At 38.5% G+C, this 21,664-nt stretch overlaps 1 protein-coding gene across 15 annotated transcripts in view; it reads right to left on the bottom strand.

Annotated features, from left to right (window-relative positions):
• Dlg2 (discs large MAGUK scaffold protein 2) overlaps window positions 1-21,664 on the bottom strand; it is a 1,446,492-nt gene that overhangs the window by 527,352 nt on the left and 897,476 nt on the right. For all 15 annotated transcript variants that reach the window (XM_055623355.1, XM_055623352.1, XM_055623367.1 and 12 more), the window contains one exon: window positions 11,905-11,955. In XM_055623355.1, the coding sequence (XP_055479330.1) occupies window positions 11,905-11,955 (51 nt within the window). The remainder of the gene's footprint in view (window positions 1-11,904; window positions 11,956-21,664) is intronic.

The following is a 21,664-nucleotide window of genomic DNA, read 5'->3' as shown; positions in this document are numbered from 1 at the left end:
TGTACAGACATGTTTTACAGTGCAAGGAAGAAAGTTATCGTTTACCATAACTATAGCTGTAAACACAAACACATACATGTGCATATACACACACAGAGGGAGAAGTGGGGGCACAAAGAAAAGTTATGTCAACAGTGTCCAATCTCAAATCTACAGAGCATAGAAAATGGTGTGTGTGTGTGTGTGTGTGTGTGTGTGTGTGTTTCATAGCAACAGATAATAGCATCTTGGGCGTTCTAAAAATTCTTTTAGATAACACACAGATATGTGTAGCTATCAGTAAACCATTTGCAATGAAGAAACATAAGGCCTTACTAGTTTGACTAATTTGCTTAAGGTCACACAGGAAGTGGCTGATCTTGGATTCATAAGAATTCCAGAGTGTTCCGATGTCCGTCCTGTTTGCCTTTCCGAATGAAGACTGAGCTTCTTACCCACGGTTCTCCTTCTTGATTAGCTTTCTTAGGTGTACAGATTTTAGAATGATTATACTATATGTCTAATATCCACTTATAAGCGAATATATACCATTTGTATCTTTCTGCTTCTGGGATACCTCACTCAGGATGATCTTTTCTAGTTCCCACCATTTGGCTGCAAATTTCATGATTTCCTTGTTTTTAATTGCCTAGTAGTATTCCATTGTGTAAATGTACCACAATTTCTGTATCTATTCCTCAATTGAGGGATATCTGGGTTGTTTCCAGCTTCTGGCTATTACAAATTAAGCTGCTATGAACATGGTTGAGCAAATGTCCTTGTTGTGTACTTGAGGATCTTTTCAGGAAACAGGACAGGAGCCTACTACAGAGGGCCTCTATCCAGCAGTGTATCAAAACATATGCTGAGACTCATAGCCAAACTTTGGGCAGAGTGCAGGGAATCTTATGAAAGAAGGGGGAGATAGAAAGACCTGGAGGGGACACGAGCTCCACAAGAAGAGCAACAGAACCAAAAAAAAAAAAAAATCTAGGCACAGAGGTCTTTTGTGAGACTGATACTTCAAACAAGGACCATGCATGGAGATAACTTAGAACCTCTGCTCAGATGTAGCCCATGGCAGCTCAGTGTCCAAGAGGGTTCCCCAGTAATAGGAACAGGAGCTGTCTCTGACATGAACTCAGTGGTCTGCTCTTTTATCACCATGCCTTGAGGGGGGAGCAGCCTTACCAGTCTACACAGAAAGACAGAAGCCAGTCCTATTAAGACCTGATAGACTAGGGTCAGATGGAAGGTGAGGAGGACCTCCCATATTTGAACTGGGGAAGGAGCATAGGAGAAGAGGGAGGGAGGGTAGGGTAGGGAGGGGATGGGGGAGAGGAATACAGCTGGGATACAAAGTGAATAAACTGTAATTAATGAAAATAAAATAAAAATTAAAAAGAAATAGTCCTGCAATGTATATAAGAATATAAACTTCTGCACTGCAGAAATGTTATTTTCATTGAATGCCATTTTCATCTGTTGATAGACACTTCAGTTAATTCTATATTTTATATGTTTGTTAAAATAATCCTTCAATAAATATGACAACACACACACACACACACACACACACACACACAAAGAATTCCAGACTGTCCTTCCTCATACTGATTTTAGAGGCTTGCTTTTATTCTGTAAATCTTGTGATACTTTCTTCCAAAGAGAATAAAACATAGAAACTCATTTTTTTCTTTTGTATATATTAAAGGAATTATCTATTACCAAAATTATTTAACTAAACTTGAATGAAGTTTTGCTATGGTTGACTCTATAATATTGAAAACCAATCAACATTCTATTAGGGCTCTGATCTTCATGCTTGTTACTAGTAACTGAAAAGAACTAAAGAGGACTAGGAAAAAATGAGTTATTCAGAAACCCAATGCTCCACAATGCTGGAAATAATAGATACTTAATTCTATTTGAGTTTAGGAATTTTAGCAATGATCAATAATGTGGGATCAAACATTGCGGCCTAAGTGAATCAGACATTCAATTACTTTCTAATTAATTTGATACCTGGATGAAGCTGGATAGGCCATTTGACACCTTTAATGGGTAGCCTGTTCTTTCACAAGTACAATTTTCAAAGTTCCCATGTACCTCACTTTACACCCAAAGTGTGCTATATCCATAAGAATTTTTGACACTGAATGAGTCAGTCACTTACAAATTTACTTATGGGTAAAATAATAACCAAGAAAAGTCATGGATTTATACTTGAAGGAATGGTTCCAATTTTTGATATTCTTACTGGTTGGAAAAGACTATCCCTACCTTGTCAGAAGAGACAGAGTGATAGGAGATACCAGACAAGTATTTTTCATCTGTGTTCAACCATAATCATGCCTTTTGGTTAAGGTTTCTCAGGAATCTTGAATCTATTATCCAGACAAGTGAACTAGCTTTTTATGGTGTAACTCATACCAGGAATACACAGTCTGTAGCCTCATACACAGAACACTAACAAGTCACTCAGAGGCATGGAAGCTACTCAGCCAAGATGACAGGTAACCCTGTGCATCAGTAAGGCTTGAGAGATAAAAGCTGACCCTGGCTAAGTGTTTGTTAGTAACAGAAATTTGTTCTATTACACTGCAGGCACCTTCAACATCTCTCTACCATCCTAAAAAAATAATAGTAATCAGTTCTATGATTTATTTTCCCCCTAAAACAGGGGTTTTCTGTGTAGGTCTGGCTGGCTCTCATGCATCTCACGCTGTAGACCAGGCTGTCCTAGAACTCACAGAGATCCACCTTCTCTGCCTCTTGAGTGCTGGCATTAAAGGTGTGAGCCACCACCGTCCAGCCAGTTCCATAATTTCTAATACATTTGAACTATCTACTCTTCCTTCACTATTGGCCAAATATGCCCATTAATTATGTCTTAAGTGGCACACCTGCACACTCTTCTCAGTCCTAAGACATAGAAATCTAGCGCTACAGTGAAAACAGGTTTCACTCTAAAGATATGACTACGCCACTCTCAAGACGGAAACTCTCCAAAAGTTTCCCATTGCCTTTAGGTCCAAGTTAGCTAACTTGCAATGTTATAGAAAGCATTCATGTTCTCTACCTGTTCTGTCTCTCTAGTGTGGTCTTCTTCAGACTCATGCTTCACAGCTTGAAAAACCACATTCATCCTAAACCACTTGAGCACGTTACTTTTCCAAAGGCCTTTGAACGGTTGTATGCTACACCTCTCTGAGAGGCTTTTTCTTTCTGCTTCCTGCTTTACGATTACTTTCCTCACATCTCCTATGGGACAGCTGGAGTGTAATGAGTCACAGAGCCACTCTTTTCTGGGCCAGATGTTCATAACACTCTGTTCTTCTTCATGATCACTATTTACTTCTCAGCTATCACACAACGTATGAAATACAGACTCTGTCCAGTACTCACATTTAGTAAAAGCTCGACAAACTGATGCATGAAAGATCTCCACAGGGCTTATTATGTTTAGTGCATGGCTAATGCATTAAACAGCTTTGCAGTAGAGAAAGAGTTATGAATTTGCTTTCAGCTTCTCCAGTGGTTTTGCCTTTTTGTGTCTCATGACGTGATAACTAAAAATCCTATCATAAAACACTCTCCATGAGGCAATTTCTAGGGCAATGCGAGAGGCAGATGTTTTTCAATGTTTAGTCTAAGCTCAAGGTCTGTGTTTGTGAAAAGGAACCTTGGGCAAGAGGGAAAGCCAAGCAAAGCTTGGAAAAGTAGTATTTTAAACTCCCTTTTCGAGGTAGAGCAACTCAGTGCAACAAAGCTGATCTGCATTCACTCCTTATCAGTATGTAGCTTTCTCCAATATTTTCACAAGTTAGTTAATCTCGGAGACCCAGACTCTTAGCAAGTAAAATGGAGTTTCCAAGATATACTTCATGAAGGTGTAATTAAATGGGACATGTTTAGCATTTAATTAATGTTATGAAGATTAGACGGAAATGTACAAACTGTGAGCGCATGTGCAGGGCTGTGACTTTTGTACCTTTGGATGACTGGCATCTAACAACAGAAACAGGAAGGAAAAGGTGAGCTATAGATAGACTTCTTGTTAATCTCATGTGGATTGTTCATCAAGACTCAGAGGCCGTTTGTATGTCTGTTTGTCTTGTTTCTTTTTCCATATTCATGTATGTGATATGTGTGTAGAAGCCCAACGTTGATTTCTGGGATGATCTTTAATCATTTCTCTACCTTATTTATTGTGACAGTGTCTCTCAGTTCTCGAGAGACTGCGCGGACTAATGTGGCTATTCTTGTGAGCAAGCTTGCTCTGTGGTTCACCTGTCTGTCTTGTAAGGCTGGAAATATGGGTGGGCTGCCATGCTTACCTGGCTCTTAAGTGGGTCCTGGAGATCTGAAATCTCACACTAATGCTTGTCTTTCAGGCATTTTAACTAAACACCAGGAAGTCTCTCTTGCCCTGGGAGGCTTTTGATAGTAACATTTCTCAAAAGTATGAGAAATGACATATTAATCAACTGAGATATTGAGAATATATGTGCACGATACTATAAACCTTTACATTAATCGATTCATTTTTTCAAGTGTCATCTGAGATAAATGCGAGCACTTTAGGTTCATTCCTAAACATGAAAACTGAGGCCCAATGATGGTACATAGAGATTTCATGGTGATCTGAACAGCTACAGAGACAGAGTCAGTGTTTTAAAACTGAATTCCCAACCAGGTTCCAAGCAACTCCTTCACTGTTCTTTCTGTAGCAGAGTGAAGAAAAAGACCTTCACATACCTTTTCTGAATATGTACTATCCTTCACAAACTATTTTAGGCAAATGAGATACAGAAGTGGCTGGGTATATAGGAAAAGCATATATTATGAAAGAGATGGGTATTAACAAAGTGAAGAGATAACACATTTCACATGTCAGTAAGTATAATTAAATAGTAATAAATCTGTGGGGTGGGATAAAGAATGATAAAATTTGGTACTAATTTAGATGATATAGTGATGATCATTTTCCAGATGAGATTAAAGTGAGAAGTTATTGTGTGTGTGTGTGTGTGTGTGTGTGTGTGTGTGTGTGTGTGATCTTTATATCCCTTAAGGAAGATTTCTCCTAGTAGAAAGAATACCCATTAGCAAGGCTTTGAGGTGAGAAAAGCATTGGAATTTTTGAGATATCCCAAGAGTATCAGTGCAGATGAGCAAGATGTGTGAAGAGAGAGTAGCAGGAGAGACATCTTGTAAAGCTTTATGGATAATGATGTGGGATACACTCTCTGGGAGGTATTTTATAACAAAAGCTATTCAGCCAGGTTTAAATTTTTAAATTTTTAAAATTTAAAAATTTTTAAAAATTCTACCGTAGTTATTTGGAAAACAGTGAGACAGGCTACTAGAGTGGTTCAGTTGTGAAAGAACTAGCTTTGAATGAAGATTTGGTGGAATGGGTAATAAAAACATATTTATTTTGAAATATATGTTTTATGAAGTGTGTGAAGTCCTTCTCATGGATCCAGAAAAAAAAATACTTTGAAGATAATTTTTGACTGAATAATGAGGAAAAAGAGCAGACTCATTTAGTTCAGACAAGGACTGTTTGAACAGAAGCACCTATGGAGCTGGAGGGAAGCGAAATTGAAGCGCAGGGGAAATTGAACCTCTTGACATTTAAGCAAATATATGAGCTAGGCAGTTAGCTGTGCATAATTGCTGAGGGAAAAGGATCACAGCTTCAGATGGAGAAGGGGAGGTTATAGAGGAGTTTAAGCCATTGGTCTGGCTGAGACATAGCCCTCTAGGAAGGAGGAGAACTGGTGAAGAGATGTTTTTATTTGATATCTGGAATAATCAAACATTTACAGGAACAACAGCAAGGAAACCAAAAATGAGCAGCTAGCTAAAAGGAGGGGACAGAAATGTTCTAGAAGTAAAAAAGAAAAAAAAAAAAGATATCTTTGATGAATTAGTGACGACTATACCAAATGTTCTTGACAAATCAGGACTGAGAACTGGTGCTCTGACTGGGCAAGATGGAAACTGTCATAACTGTGATAGAGATGGCTTTAACTTGTAGGGGGACTGACACAGGTAAAACCAGAAGAAGGTTAAAATGGGATAAGTGATAGGCATTGTGATGCATACCCACACTCCTGGCCTGGCCCTTGAGTGGTTGTTGCAAGGAGGGTTGTTGCAAGCTCGAGCTCATCCTCTTTACAAACAAGTTCTAGGCCAGAAGAGCAAGACTTTATAATTAAGCAAAACAACAACAAATGAAAGCAAAAGAATATGGGTTCATTAACTATAAGTGATTAAAACTATACATTTGTCCTAACAAGCAAAACAGCAGGAGAATGCTTGGTCACGTGATGTCTTCTTTTTAGTAAGAGATGTTACACAACATTAATGTCAAGGTTACTCAAGGAAAACAGAGAAGAATGGATGAAATGCAGAAGAGCAGATGATTACGCTAGAAGCAAAGCCATTAAATAAATAAGAGGTTATGAAATCCAGCTCCCAAATTATGAGTTGTCCCAGAAGGAAAAAAAATCTTTTAGTCTCCTGGCAAAAGTTCATTGCCATGCAGTCACAGAAAAAAATAAGGTAGAAATGAAATCATTTCTTACTTTTTCTCAAGGACACACAGAGGGCAATTATCAGTTAACAGTGAAGGTGAAGGAAAGAGGTTCTTAGAGATTTGAAGAGCTCAAAGAAGATATAAAAGTTGTATCAAAGAAACAAAAAGTGATTTTTCTAGTAAAATGTTTAAGAATTATCAGGAGAATTTTGAGAGCCAAGAGTCAACGACTAAGAATTTAAAGCTATGAGGTCAAGACTCTTCCCCACTTTTTCTTCTAACAGGTTTAGTGTGTCTGGTTTTATGTTGAGGTCTTTGATCCACTTAGACTTTAGTATTGTGCAGGGTGATAAATACGGACTTATTTGTATTTTTCTACATGTAGACATCCAATTAGACCAGCACCATTTGTTGAAGATGCTATCTTTTTTCCATTGTATGGTTTTGGCTTCTTTGTCAAAAATGAAGTATCTGTAGGCGTGTGGGACTTCAAGTACTATGTTGAAGAGATACACAGAGAGGGAGAGAGAGAGTGGCCAGCCTTGCCTTGTCCCTGATTTCAGTGGGATTGATTTAAGTTTCTATTTATTTTGATGTTGGCTATAGGCTTGCAATGGAATACTACTCAGCTATTAAAAACAAGGAAATCATGAAATTTGCAGACAAATTGTGGGAACTAGAAAAGATCATCTTGAGTTGGGTAACCCAGAAGCAGAAAGACACACATATATTTTTTTATTTACTCATATAAATAAATATATATATTTACTTATAAGTAGATATTAGCCATATAATATAGGATAAACATACTAAAACCTATAATCCTAAAAAAGCTAAAAACCAAGGAAGACCCTAGGGAAGATGCTCAATCTTCATTTAGAAGAATAAAGGTGATAGACATCAGAAGCAGGAGAAGACAGGGAACAGGACAGGAGCCTACCACAGAAATGGAAGCAGAGGCTGAGACTCATAGCCAATATTTGGGCATAGTTCAGGGAACCTTATGAAAGAAGGGGTATAGAAAGACCTGGAGGGAACAGGAGATCCAGAAGGAAACCAACAGAGCCATAAAAATTGAGTCCCGTGAGCCCTGAAGAGACTGATACACCAACCAAGGACAATGCATGGAGAGGACCTAAAACCTTGGCTCAGATGTAGACTCAGTCTCCAAGTAGGTTCCCTAGTAAGGGGAGCAGGGAATTTCTCTGGCAGGAACTCAGTGGCAGGCTCTCTGATCACCTCCCCCCAGGAGTAGTGGTGTTTGCAGCCTTGCCAGGCCACCAAGGAAGACAATGTAACCAGTCCTGATGAGACATGATAGGCTAGGATCAAATACAAGGGGAGGGGGGTTCAGTCTCCAAGTGGGTGTCCTAGTAAGGGGAACAGGAACCATCTTCAACGAACTCAGGGCTGACTCTTTGATCACCTCCCCCTGAGGAGGGAGCAGCCTTACCACAGAGGAAGACATGCAGCCAGTCCTGATGAGACCTGATAGGTTAGGGTCAGATGGAAGGGGAGGAGGACCTCCCCTATCCGTGGACTTGGAGAGGAGCATAGGAGGAGATGAAGGAGGTAGGGTGGGGTTGGGAGGGAATGAGGGATAGGGCTACAGCTCGGATACAAAGTGAATAAACTGTAATTAATATAAAAATTAAAATTAAGAAAAAGAAGGGGAAGGAGGACTCACCTATCAGTGGACTAGGGGAGGGGCATAATGGGAGAAAAGGGAAGGAGGGCAGGATTGGGAGGAGATGAGGGAGGGGGGTCACAGCCAGGATATAAATTAAATAAATTGTAATAAATGATAATAATAAAATAAATTTAAAAAAGAATTTAAAGCAAGCTGACTGAGAGTTTCTATGGTTTCAGCAGCTCAGGTGTTGATACGAAATGAATGAAAAGGGGTGGCTTAATCGCCAGTTAATGGAGCTGAGATTTTGATACATGAGACTTATCAGATAAATTAGAAAAGTATGTGAAGAATTTATGAGATAGAAATTTAGGATGCAGGACGAGGCCACATTTAGTACCTAGGGGAAGAGAGGACACGAGGGATCAAAACTAGGGGAAACCATGACATCAGTGATGTCACGTCCTAGTAAAGATTGTGGAAGTGTGGGAGAGGACCTCTGGAGAAGAGGATGCTCCGTACTCAGCACAGGATTTGGGAGGTGTGCAACGGATGCTGTACAATGGTACATGTGCAATGGGCCATGTACAATGGAAGGTGTTCAATGGAACATGCACAACGGAAGTCACAGGGTACACTTTGGAGGAGACGGTGTAACACGCTAAGGTGTAGGAAGTAGCTATGAGGATCCAGACTAGAATCTCCATTATATGATGCTAAATGAATGAGCTCTCTGACCATACACCAAGATAATAAAACAGTGATCTCTTTTTTTAATAATTTTTATTTTTTATATTAATTACAGGTTATTTACTTTGTATCCCTCCCAATCCCACCCTCTCTCTCTCATCTCCTCCCTGCCTCTCTTTAAGTCCACTGATAGGGGAGGTCCTCCTCCCTTTTATCTGACCCTAGTTTATCAGCTCTCATCAGGACTGGCTGCAATGTCCTCCTCTGTGGCCTAGCAAGGCTGCTCCTCCCTCAGGGGGGGGTGGGGGGGAGAAGGTCAAAGAGTCAGCCAACAGTGATCTCCTAAAGATGTGTGTCTGCTGAGTAGGATAAAGGAGAAGAATCAAGCACATAGGGAGACTGGCCTTGTTGCATAAGCCCTGGGTTAAGAGGGGCTGCACATTTTTATCTTCCATTGTACATCACTAGTCACATTGCCAGCCTTGGAGAGGAGGGTAGCGATTTACAAATGTAGGCAGTTTTTCTTCTTTCTCTCACTCTCACTTGAGCTAATTTTTCCTAATCCTACTTTCTCTATTTAGCATGCTATTAAAATTTTATCAAAGTCCATAATGGTTTTTTTAAAGACTCCATCTGGCATACACTTAACTTCCTATGTAAATTTCTTTAAGACTACTCATGTTCAATAAAAATTAGACTAAAATTAAAAAAAATCTGTTGACTCATGAAAGTGAGTAGTAGGAAATTAAAGAGAAAATAGAAATTTAGAAAGGTCTATAGTATTAACTCATACTGGAATAATAGCTCACGGATAAATAATTATGTTTTCATGTCATATAAATATTTTGTAAAATTATTAAAGATGTTTAAAAATATGCAAGAAGAAACAACTAAAATTTATCCCAAATCTTTAATAAGTTGCCAGCACTTTCAACATATTAATGTATATACTTTTAGGTCTCACATGTGTTTTAATATATACATGCTATATCATCTATATCTATGTTTGTTGTGCTTATGTTAATATATTATAAAGCATGGTTAGAATTTAATGAGACCATTGCTACATAGACTTTAAGTACATAAATAGACAGTCAGGGAAAGACTATGACACATCCAAGCAGGGCTGTGGGCTTCTCAAATGAGAGTCAAACATCACGATGTTTACAGCTTATTTAACGATTTTGATAACTCCCCGAGGCACTATTCTCAAAGGTGGCTAATAAATATAAATGGGATCGAAGGGGAACCTGACACTAATATAGTTGATAAGGTAAAACCTTAGGTCATAGGCATGCTGGGAAATTGCACAGCTTTGCTGCAAACAAAAGTTAAAGAGTTTTTTTTTAGACTCTTAGAAGGTGTCTTAGAGAGGAACAAAGTCCTAAGTCACATGCATTCAGGCCTTAAATCTGGTTCATTGCTATTTTCATATAAAACTTCTATTTATAAAAAGGACAACTTGAGGAGGAGAGAAGAAACAAGTACACAGTGAGACCAGGTTAGTTGCATAGGTTCTGGGTTTAGAAGGATCACCATTTTCATTTCGTATTGTACCTCACAAACCATATTGCCATCACACACCTGCCGTTGCTGAACATTTCTTCTTGCATGTGCTTTTGATTATGCTTTTGCCAAAATGACATGAGACACTATAAAAATAACCAACAATAATTCCATCCCTTTAGGGTGTTGTGATTTGCTTTTTGTATGAGAGGATCATACAAAGTATGCACATCGAGTTTATAAATAACAGATCATTTAAGGGTGTTCTCTAATTAAAAAGTCTATTGCTTGCTAATCTGTGCCAGGAACCCTCATAGACAGCATTGTAATTGTGCTGGAGTCCTTGAATCTTAGCTGCTAAGAAGGTTCGACTGGACTGTGGGGATCCCCCACTCTCTCCCGATGTTTAATTTTCCCTCACTTTTTTTTCCAAAGAAAATAACATTTTAAAACTTTTTAACTTTTTATAAACTTTTGGAAATGTAACACTAAAGGAATTTTATTAAATTTGATTAAATTTATATTTGATTATATTTTAAAAATTTCTTTTCTAAACACGATTTTAAGGTTGATTAATACAATTGAGATATACTTTGCATTCTTGCAATTGTATAGTATTCTATAAATGCTGTTGAAATATAATTTAACATTTCATTGTATTTAAACTTACTATGGTTAATATTATATGGCTATATCATAAAGTGGTGACCTCATTTATGAGCTTTTACTGTTGTAAACAGTACAAACATGAGCAGTTGTGAAATTAGTCCACTCTTATGAATGTAATTATACCTCTAAACGGGTGCTTTTTTCACGGTTTTTGATTTCTATTTCCAAATTAACTAATTTTCAGGACTGCTCATTGTCACCGGATAGTAAAACTACTTTGAAATATCTGCCATTTAGATACTAAACTGTTCACACTTTTTGTCTTCATTTCCTAAAGAGAGTAAGTAAGCAGTTTTATGCTCACCTTTTGGAATGATGAATATCCTGTTAGTGATTTCTGAAATTGTTTATAGTTGGTCTTTGACATTTTTTTTTTTTTGCTGTTTTATATAGTATATAAATACATTAAGCTGTGTGGCTGAGTTTCCATTATATGTAAAAAGTTGCTGTGCCTCTTCCTTTGGGGGTGGGTTTTAAGTTTATTACTCCTTTTGTTGATAAAATAGGATGTGTGTGGTAGCTGTAGGTCAGATTACAATATCAATATCACACAACTGAGAACATCTTGTAATATATCTTAGAAGCATACCGCCAAAGCATTAGGAACAAAACATCCAGAAGGAAGAGCTGCCCAAGCACCTGGGGCATGTCTGCCTTGCTATTCATTACCCCCATTCCTGGCAACATCACTTACAAAGTGAACATTCTGATTATCAATCTTCTATCTCAATGCGCCATAACACAAGCTTTTCACTGATATTCTCCCTGTAAATCTTGTGAGGGGCATTGCACAAGGATATAAAATTTTGCAATTTCACAAGACGACAAAATAGTACTCAGGAGGTAAAATGCGAAATTAAGGATTTAAAGCTTTTCTTACCCTCTCCAATGTAATTTCTTCAAACTCATATTCAATTTCTGTTCCGTTGACCTATTAATAGGGAGAAAAAAAGGGAGAGAATTACTAATGCATTCTGAGTTTGAGATTATACATTTGAAAGCTACTGGGGGAGCTCCAGGTGTGTGAGCACCCCGTCATTCCAGAATAGTGCATGCTAAGCTTTTGATTGTCTTTTTTTCCAAAATAAAATGAGGTGCTACACAGATAACTAATGGTTTCACCTCTTAAGGATGTTGTTATTTGTTTTTTATGTGAGGGGACAGTTAAAAATGCATTTTGAGTTTATGAACAATAGGCCATCTAAGGATGATGATATAATATCAAGGAGGTTGCTTGCTAATATCTGTTTAAATCTCATAGATAAAGCTAAAGAATTAAAATGGCAGCACAAACTATATATGTTCTCTCTCCACCTGTCCCCACCCCCTACTCTACTCCTCCGCTTCTGCCTCCTTTTCTTCCTGTTCCCCCTTTTCTCCTTTTTCTTGAGGAGCAAAATTACATTAATAATGACCCAGTCAGCTAAGAAATTCCATGTTCCTGACTCAAGTTCAGGTAACATATTCCAATTACTTCCTATTTTGCTTTCTGGGAAGCCCTGGACCATGAAAACACGCCCAAATGCTTCAGGAGTAATAAATGAATAAAGCAGAACCCATTTTAAGATTCCTCATTAGAATTGTTTTAACCACCTAAACAATTCTTGAATTGATCTAAACTTAAAAACAGAAATACAGTTTGAATACAGCCAAGCACACATGTTTCAACAGATGTGCATAGAGAATTATAAGGAAATGCTATAAAACAATCTGACAAACATTCATTTCCTATTTTTATCTATGACAGATTTCTTCTTATCCAATTAACATTTCTGAGAAAAAAAAGTCTCAGATTGTCTATTACTTTTTTTCCCTAAAGTATATCTTAGCATCACCATTGGAATTTGGGAACCATCCAGGGAGACAGTTTTTCAACCACAAAATTGTGTTTTCTTTAAGATCCTTAACATCGGCTTGATTTTCTAGTCTTACAGAATTTAAATATAGTCCAGGGAGACTGAGAACTCTGTGGAGGCAAGGACCCTTCACCTAATGTAGAGCTTGGTCAAAAGGGAACAAGAAATCAATGAGTCATGAAACTAAGTACTATACCAAACCACAACCACAGACATTTGTCATTCTATTTCATAGGAAACATGGAGGTAATATCACTGATGGAAGATGTACCTGAAGTTGTAATCAGTAAAGATATACAGCCACAAGGGTGATGGACTATGTCTCAGTGACTCATTCGGAGCATGTTTTTGATTATTCAATTACACGAGCTAATTGGTGAATCACATTTTACTGTGTTATTACATTATCAAACAGACCTAAACTAAATTTGATTTTCTGGGCTTCAGCAATTTAATGACTCACAGAGAAAGACTTTATGATGTCAGAAAGCTTCAGCAGCTTTACAAAGGTTTTCGTTGAGCACATGTAAAATTAAAAAAAAATCTCAAAAGCACTCGTATATACATGCTTCTGTCTGAACTTTTTGTTTATCTTTCTAACTTTTAATAGTTGATAGAAGGAGGGCACCAGGAGGAGGCTGAATTAATGTGATACATTCTCATTCCTTTACTATGGCTCCATGAAGCTTTTCTTTGCTTCACTGGTTCTCTAGCGTGAAGCCGTTCCTGTTATTAAAGTGCTGCAAACTGGGAAGGGGGAACATGCTTCAAAGGAAGGAAAATAAGCCTCTGCTAGCAAATATCCAAAGATTCACAGTGAAAGGCATTCTTTCAAGAAGTAGTTGGAAGACAAGACAGTTTTACTGGTTTGTTTTACAGAGCATATATAGTAGCATATAGAATATTTGCTTAGCAACTCTAAGATTATGCATGCTGAATGTTAGATTCTAGATCCGTCCTATATGTGCATCATAATTATTATTCTGAAATTCCCTATTCAGCTTCATGAACAGCTCTTATAATCCTTGCCAGTCAGCTTCTTTGTACTCCAAGGATCTTTCCTTTTCAACTAAAGAATGTAATCTTATTTGCTTAATTTAACAATATCCAGGCTCTCTTCTTAAGGGTAGAGAGTGGTGTCCAGGATGTAACCTTCATTAAAAAAAAAAAAAAGAATATCATTAAAAAGTAGTGAATGTTTTTAACCATAAGTGAACCAACTCCTCAACCTTAACTGATAAACATTTTAAAATATGGAAACATAAATACAATGTGGGGATTCAGGAATAAGGTATTTTAGACCCTCTAATATCTATTGTCTCATTAGAAGAAGAGTGATGGCTATGTTCCCTGGATGAGCTCTAAGGAAAAAAAATAAGCTACACTCTCTCTTGGCAGAAATTTTGATAAAAAACAGAAAACTCAAGTACTAAGAATATCTGTATTTTAATGAAAAGTTCCCAAGTCTTGGCTGTGATTTTTTAGATATTTTGAGCCTTTTCAATTAATTGAGCTTTCAGTAGCTTCCACATTTATTTAGAGTATGGTAATTTACTGAGTGGTGAAGAATCAAGGAATGTCTACAGAGAATCTCCCTCACTTATCATCTTGAGTACCCTCATCTAGAAGTCAAAACTATGTTTAGTGTGGCTCCCCTTCTCTCCTGGCAAGAAGGGTTACAGACGGTACACTCTTGTGTGATCCTCCCCCTACGGTCTCAGAATAACTGAAATCAGTTCCACAACATGCAACTTTCTAATTTCTATCTATCTATCTATCTATCTATCTATCTATCTATCTATCTATCTATCTATCTGTGTGTATGGTTGTGTTTGTGTGTGTGTGTTTGTATGATGTATGTGCATGAATATTGGGGCATGTAAGTCATAGTCATGTGTGGAAGTCGGAGGACAAACTCAGGAGCTAGTACCCACCTTCTACCATGTTTGAAACAGATTCTTTTTGTTGAATGGGGCAGGCTGGCAGACTCATGAGCTTCTGGGGGATTTTCCTGACTCTGTCTTCCTTTTCAATCTAGGAGCACAGTGGTTATAGACCTATGCTAAATTTATGTATGTTTGAGAGGTTTTAAACCTAGTTCCTCACACTCCTGCAGCAGGCATTTTATTACAAAGCCATCTCCCCAACTCTTCTGATACGTCCTTACTACTCAAGAAGCTCTCTTTCTACTAAATATACTTTCCATTGACCAGTCACATTTCCTATGATATTTAAGCATCTTAGAAATATATTGTGTTTCTGATCTATGGGGTACAGAAAGTGCCATGGTCGAGGTCCCTGTTAACTCCAGCTCTGGCCCTGCTCATCTCTTTAAACTTTCTTTTTCATCTTGAAAAGTAGAAAACCAAGTGACTAGCATTTTGGAAAATAAATAAGATATACAGAATTTCATAGTTTTGAAAAATGTGGTTTCAGTGAAACAGGCTACTTCCATTGCCCTTGCTTACCCACCACAGATACATAACAAGATCTTATTGCTGAAAACACAACACAATCTGGCTGCAGGACATAGAAAATCACTCTCAAACCAATTGGAAAACTTCCTCCATTTGTAGCGCTGTGAGGTACTATACAGGCTGCTGGTGGAAAAAAAAAAAAAAGACATCAGCGGCATTAACTAGGTGAGACGCAGCATGCTGAACTTCCAGCCGGGCAACATGTACCTACTGGTACACATAACTGTTCTGGGGTAACTAACAGCTTTCTGATTGCATTTAAGGTCTGTTCCACGGGAGGGAATTTCATGTCTGCTACTGTGAATCTGGCCAAAGCCCCATGGCCAAGAGCTCATAAGTTCTACAGTAGAACCAGTTATTGCTTTGCAAATACTTATGCTGAAAATTGCCTTCTAAATATTTATATTTATATTCATAGACCTGGGCTTCTTCTAACCTTGCTTATTTTTTTTCATTTGTCAGCAGTTTTAGCAGATTGCTAAGAAAAACAAACTATGAGTTCACAGCCCTAAAATGGACACGTTCCTCAGTAAGCCTCTACCCAAGGCTATGGAAACATTGTGGAAGAGGAGTCAGAAAGAGTAAAGGAGCAGGTGGATGAAAAGGAATGCCGTGAGGTGCTGTCTTCCTGACAAGGCATAGCTGTTGCACCCATGAGCTCGTAGCATCTTTGGTTTTCTGCACCACATCAAGCCAGACAAAATGTCAGCACCGATGGGGAGGTGCTTCTTGAGGTCCCTCCCCTTACTGAGGAGCTACTTGCAGTTGATAGCTGCTGGGAATAGAAAATAATTCTTCTTTGTGGGTATGACCCTTGGTAGGTTTCCCATTCTCGGGTGGAAGGCCCCACCTCTGAGTACACATGGGCAGCAGTAGAGAGTATAAATTGGGAGAAAAATGTATTTGAGGACTATGTAGAGAGTCAGAGAATAAAATAAGAAACAGATACAATCATATTTCAGGGTATATATGTATTAAATTCTCAAATGTTAAAGATATATGTTCTTCCTGTGCCCCTTCCCCAGTCCACTGATAGGGGGACCTCCTCTCCTTCCATCTGACCCTAGCCTATCAGGTCTCACCAGGACTGTCTTTCATAGTCTCCTTCTGTGGCCTGGTAAGGCTGCCGCCCCCCTTAGGGGGAGGTGATCAAAGAGCCAGCCACTGAGTTCATGTCATAGATAGCCCCTGTTCCCATTACTAGGGAACCCATTTGGAGACTAAGCTGATACAGGTTACATCTGGGAGGGAGGGAAGGTGGGATTGGGAGTGGATGAGGGTGGAGGCTACAGCTGGGATACAAAGTGAATAGATTGTAATAAATAAAAAAATTATATTAAAGAAGAAAATAAAAAAGAAGAAACTGAGCAAATAAATTATGGCCTTCCTACACACACACACATACACACAATTTTTTTCTTTATATAATTAATTTTTCTTTATATGATGGATGGCTCTTGTTTCTCTGGTGGCCAAAAAACCAATTTGATGCCACCCACACTCCCACACTTTTATGGGCAGGAAGCCTTCCTGACCTCATATGGCACTTAAATTAAAAGAAAGCAAGACCCACAGCCCACTCACATTCCAACTTCATACTTAGTTATCATTTTATAAACTTGGAATACTTTATATATTTTTTTCTGGCTCTGGAAATCTTTAATCAATTTTACTGTCTTTTCCCCCTTCACTGCTATTGTAACCACCTGCCTGGATGATGACATAATTTGATTTCAAGATTTATTTTTATCTCCTGAAAAGATACTTCCTTCATGAATAGCACAGGTGAAGTATTTCATGCTTTAATCTTTTAAAATTGGAATCTTACTGATTTCCTTGATTTTAAAAAATTTTACCACCTTTTAAATTTCCCTAAAGCTAAGAATATACTGAACTTCAAAAAGAACAGATTTTTACATAGCCCCATGCTGCATATTTTAACAAGTTTTGAAACAGAAACATCAAAGCAAAGGCCGTGTAAGACTAAACACAATCCATCCATAGAACAAATATTAGATACTAATAAAGTACCAAGTATAGTGACAGGTACTAAGAAAATGGACTTTAAGATATACATATTCTCTTGTGACAACACATCCTTTTTTAATAATTATTTTTATTTTTATTAATTACAGTTTATTCACGTTGTATCCCCCCTGTACCTCCCTCCCTTCTCCTCTCCCTCTTCCCCACCTGTGTCCCTCTCCCAGTCTACTGATAAGGGAGGTCCTCCTCCCCTTCCCTCTGATCCTAGTCTATCAGGTCTCATCAGCAGTGACTGCACTGTCTTCTTCTGTGGCCTGGTAAGGCTGCTCCCCCCTCAAGGGGAGGTGAGCAAAGAGTAGCCCTATCAGTTCATGTCAGAGACAATCCCTGTTTCCATTACTATGGAGGCCACTTGGGTACTGAACTGCCATAAGCTACCTCTGTGCAGGGCTTCCAGGCCATCTCCATGAGTGGTCCTTGGCTGAAGTATCACTTTCAGAAAATACCCCTATGCCCAGATTTTAGGATCTGTCCCTGTTCTTGTGGAGCTCCTGTCTTCTCCAGGTCTTACTATCCCCCACTTCTTTCAAAAGATTCCCTGTACTCTGCTCAAAGTTTGGCTATGAGTCTCAACATCTGCCTCAATACCCTTGCAGAGTAAACACATCCTTTAATGAAAACTAATATACAGACATTTTAAGATCTCCTAGGACTGTGATAAGCAATATATAAGTTGCAGGGAAAAATGAAGGTCACCACCCAATCTACCATGTACAAGGTTCTTGAAAATATATTTAGTATTTATTACATAGACAGGTTCAGTACTTTCACTGACTAGAATGCTAAAGAATCTATGGTGGTTAATTTTGGTTAGCAGTGTCTTTGTACTAAGTAATGCTTAGCTAGTGAGAAGATGGCTCAGTGGGTAAAGGGCTTTCTATGCAGGCACAAGTACTTGAATTAATATTACCAGTGCACACACCAAAATATACATGACAGAACACAAGACTGCTCTCAGTCCTTGGAGGACAGAGAAGGCCAGTTCCCTGAAGCTTATTAACAAGCCAGTCTAGTCTGAGCAAGACATTCTAGGTTTAGTGGGAAACTCTGTCTCAGAAAACATGAAGAAAGAATTGAGAGATTCTAGTGTCAACCTCTGGATTTCACATGTGTTTGCACAGGCAAGCATTTCTGTTCACACATGTACACACACATATACATAATAGAAATGCTCAGAGTGAAGCACATCCAGATATGTTTCCAGAACCAATTAAATTATAAGCATGGAGTCCTAGTTGATAGGTTAATCCTTGATAGATTCATTATATATTGGTATCGTTGCCAAGTAATAAAAAGTAGGAGGTGGAACCTAAGAAGAAGTAAACTACTGGGGCTGTCCTTGGGACTATATCCCATTAAATTCCTTTGCATGTCCTCCTTTCTCTCCTTCTGTTTGGCAAACGTGAAGAACAACCTCTGCAAATGCTGTCACCATTATGCTTTTCCATCTCATCACACGGGGTAGAGAACAATGATCTAAACACTCTGCAAGTGACCCAAAACAAACCTTTCTTTTATTAAGCATTTTATGCCATAGTGCTGGACATAATGTCAAAAAGTAATAGATACCATCCTAACCCTGACCCTTATTGTAAGTTATTATTGCAAAGTAAACATGATTACTTTCATTTCTGTGATTAATAGTGTTTCAGAATATAATACTCTCATTGGATTTTGTCTAGCATGTGATGCTTATGAACACCAAAAGCTCTAGTTACTATCATTTTTGCCCTTTCCAGATGAAATCTTGTGTTCTTAAAAATGATCTAGCTCACGAGGGACTTTCTCCCTGGGTTCAGTCCTTTTGTGATTCATAGTTTCTCTATCCACATATCTGATATCAAGTCTTGTCAGGAGCTCTGACTGGACTGGGTTCTATCACTATCAAACACCCCAGAGCCGCATTCTCCGCATTCCTTGTCCTTAGCGCTGTGCCAATATTGAACCTTTTCTTCTGTTGCCAGACGTCTGTTAGCAGAGGTGTCCTAAAATGTTGCTACTTGAATACCTGAATCTGTGTTTACTTTTAGATATTTGGTGATAATGTGGGTCACAGAAAGAAAAAAAAAAAACATTTGAATTGTCTTTTCCAACTTTTATGATATTTGTGCATGAGTAGAAATTCTCTAACATTAAAAATTGTTTTTTCATGAATGAGACATTATATAGTTATTATGACAATTTGATTATACAATGCATGTAAATAATATGATCATAAGAATTTGAGAATTTATGCTGAGGTGAGCTGAGTGTTGTCCCCTGAACTCCATTTTCTGGCCCATGGCTCTGCCTGCCTTTCTGAGGAGGTAACCAGGCCCCGGGAACATTCAGATTAGACTCCTCCTGACAATCTCCTGCCTGCTGGGTCTACCTGGGGCAAAACCAGCTGAGGTGAGCAACATACTCTCCCCTGAGCTCCACTGTCTGGTCCAAGGCTCAACTTGCCTTCCTGAGGAGACCCACTGGGCCCCAGGAACATCCAGCCAATACTAGGGATAGCCAGATGGCTGAAGGCCAGCATAAGAACAAGAGCCAGGGCAATATGGCACCACCAGAGCCTAGCTATCCTATTACAACAAGCCCTGGGTATCCTAACACAACTGAAACACAAGATGACCTTAAATCCAACATTATAAGATGATAGAGGTCCTTTTTTTATATATATACAAAAGGTTTTATTTCTTCATTGATTTTATGTAACCTTGTTCTTTTTTTTAATTTTTTATTAATTACACTTTATTCATTTTGTATCCCCCCATAAGCCCCTCCCTCCTCCCCTCCCAATCCCACCCTCCCTCCCCTTTCTGCATGCATGCCACTCCCCAATTCCACTGATAGGGGAGGTTCTCCTCTCCTTTCTGATCTTAGTCTATCAGTTCTCATCAAAAGTGGCTGCATTGTCCTCTACCGTGGCCTGGTAAGGCTGCTCCCCCCCTCAGGGGGAGGTGATCAACGAGCAGGCCAATCAGATTATGTCAGAGGCAGTCCCTCTTCCCATTACTATGTAACCCACTTGGACACTGAACTGCCATGGGCTACATCTGTGCAGGGATGAGAGAGGTCTTTAAAGAAGAAATGAATAAAGCTCTTAAAGAAATACGGGAAAATGTAATCAAACAGGTGACAAAAGTGAATAAAACTGTTTGAGACCTAAAAAGGGAAATAGGAGCAATAAAGAAAACACAAACAGAAGGAATTCTGGAGATGGAAATCCTAGGAAAGAGAACAGGAACTACAAAGGGGAAGAGTACCAACAGAATACAAGAGATGGAAGAGATAATCTCAGAATACATCAAAGAAAAAAATCTACCAAGAGGACAACTCAATTCTGAACATTGCTAAAGCTTAAATCACACATCAAGCCCCACACATTAATAGCGGGAGATGTCAACATCGTCCTCTCACCAATGGACATCTCATAAAGATAGAAACCGAACAGAGAAATAATGAAACTAACGGATGTTAGGAATCTACTGGATCTGACAGATATCTACAGAACTTTTCACCCAAATGCAAAAGAATATACCTTCTTCTCAATACCTCATAAAGCCTTCTCCAAAATAGACCATATAGTTGATCACAAAGCAAGCCTCAACAGATACCAGAAAATTGAAATAACCCCTTGTATTTTATCAGATCATCATGGATTAAAGCTGGACATCAACAACAACAACCCTACAAACTCATGGAAACTGAACAACTTTCTACTCCATGACCACTGGGTCAGGGAGGAAATAAGGTAATAAATTAAAGACTTTCTAGAATTCAATGAAAATGAAAACACAACATACCCAAATTTATGTCAATGTGGCCTCCATTCAGAACAATAACTCTGTGGCTGTTGTCCTTTCGTATCAAATATGGCTTGAGGGAAAGTAACAGTAACTCTAACCAGAGGAGCCAAGCAATGGCTCATGACAGTGAGCAGGGCTGACTGTGTACATGGACAGGTGTTCTTTATAGAGTCCTGACCTTACATTCAGGAAACTTGTATTGATTCTGTAGCTATCATGATAAGGAACCCTGACTGGGTAAGAAGAGTTCTCCTTTCACTATCAATCATTTCTGAAATTGCTCCTATAGGTTTGACCTTCTTCCTTAAAGGTCCTCTCCTGTCTACTTATCTCACCATTCTTTATTAGCATTTTCCTTTTGCTCAATATCCCAAAGACCCTAACCTAGAAACCTGAGATCTTACCAAATAGTAATTTTCTAAACAATGAATATCCGAAGCCATGTCCCTTCTCCCTGCTCTACAGGC

Source organism: Psammomys obesus, unplaced genomic scaffold (genome assembly GCF_907164565.1).
Source record: "Psammomys obesus unplaced genomic scaffold, mPsaObe1.curated_primary_1811, whole genome shotgun sequence".
Classification (NCBI taxonomy): Eukaryota; Metazoa; Chordata; class Mammalia; order Rodentia; family Muridae; genus Psammomys; species Psammomys obesus.
The sequence above is the reverse complement of the archived record's forward strand: the minus strand, read 5'-3'. Positions and strand labels throughout refer to the sequence as shown.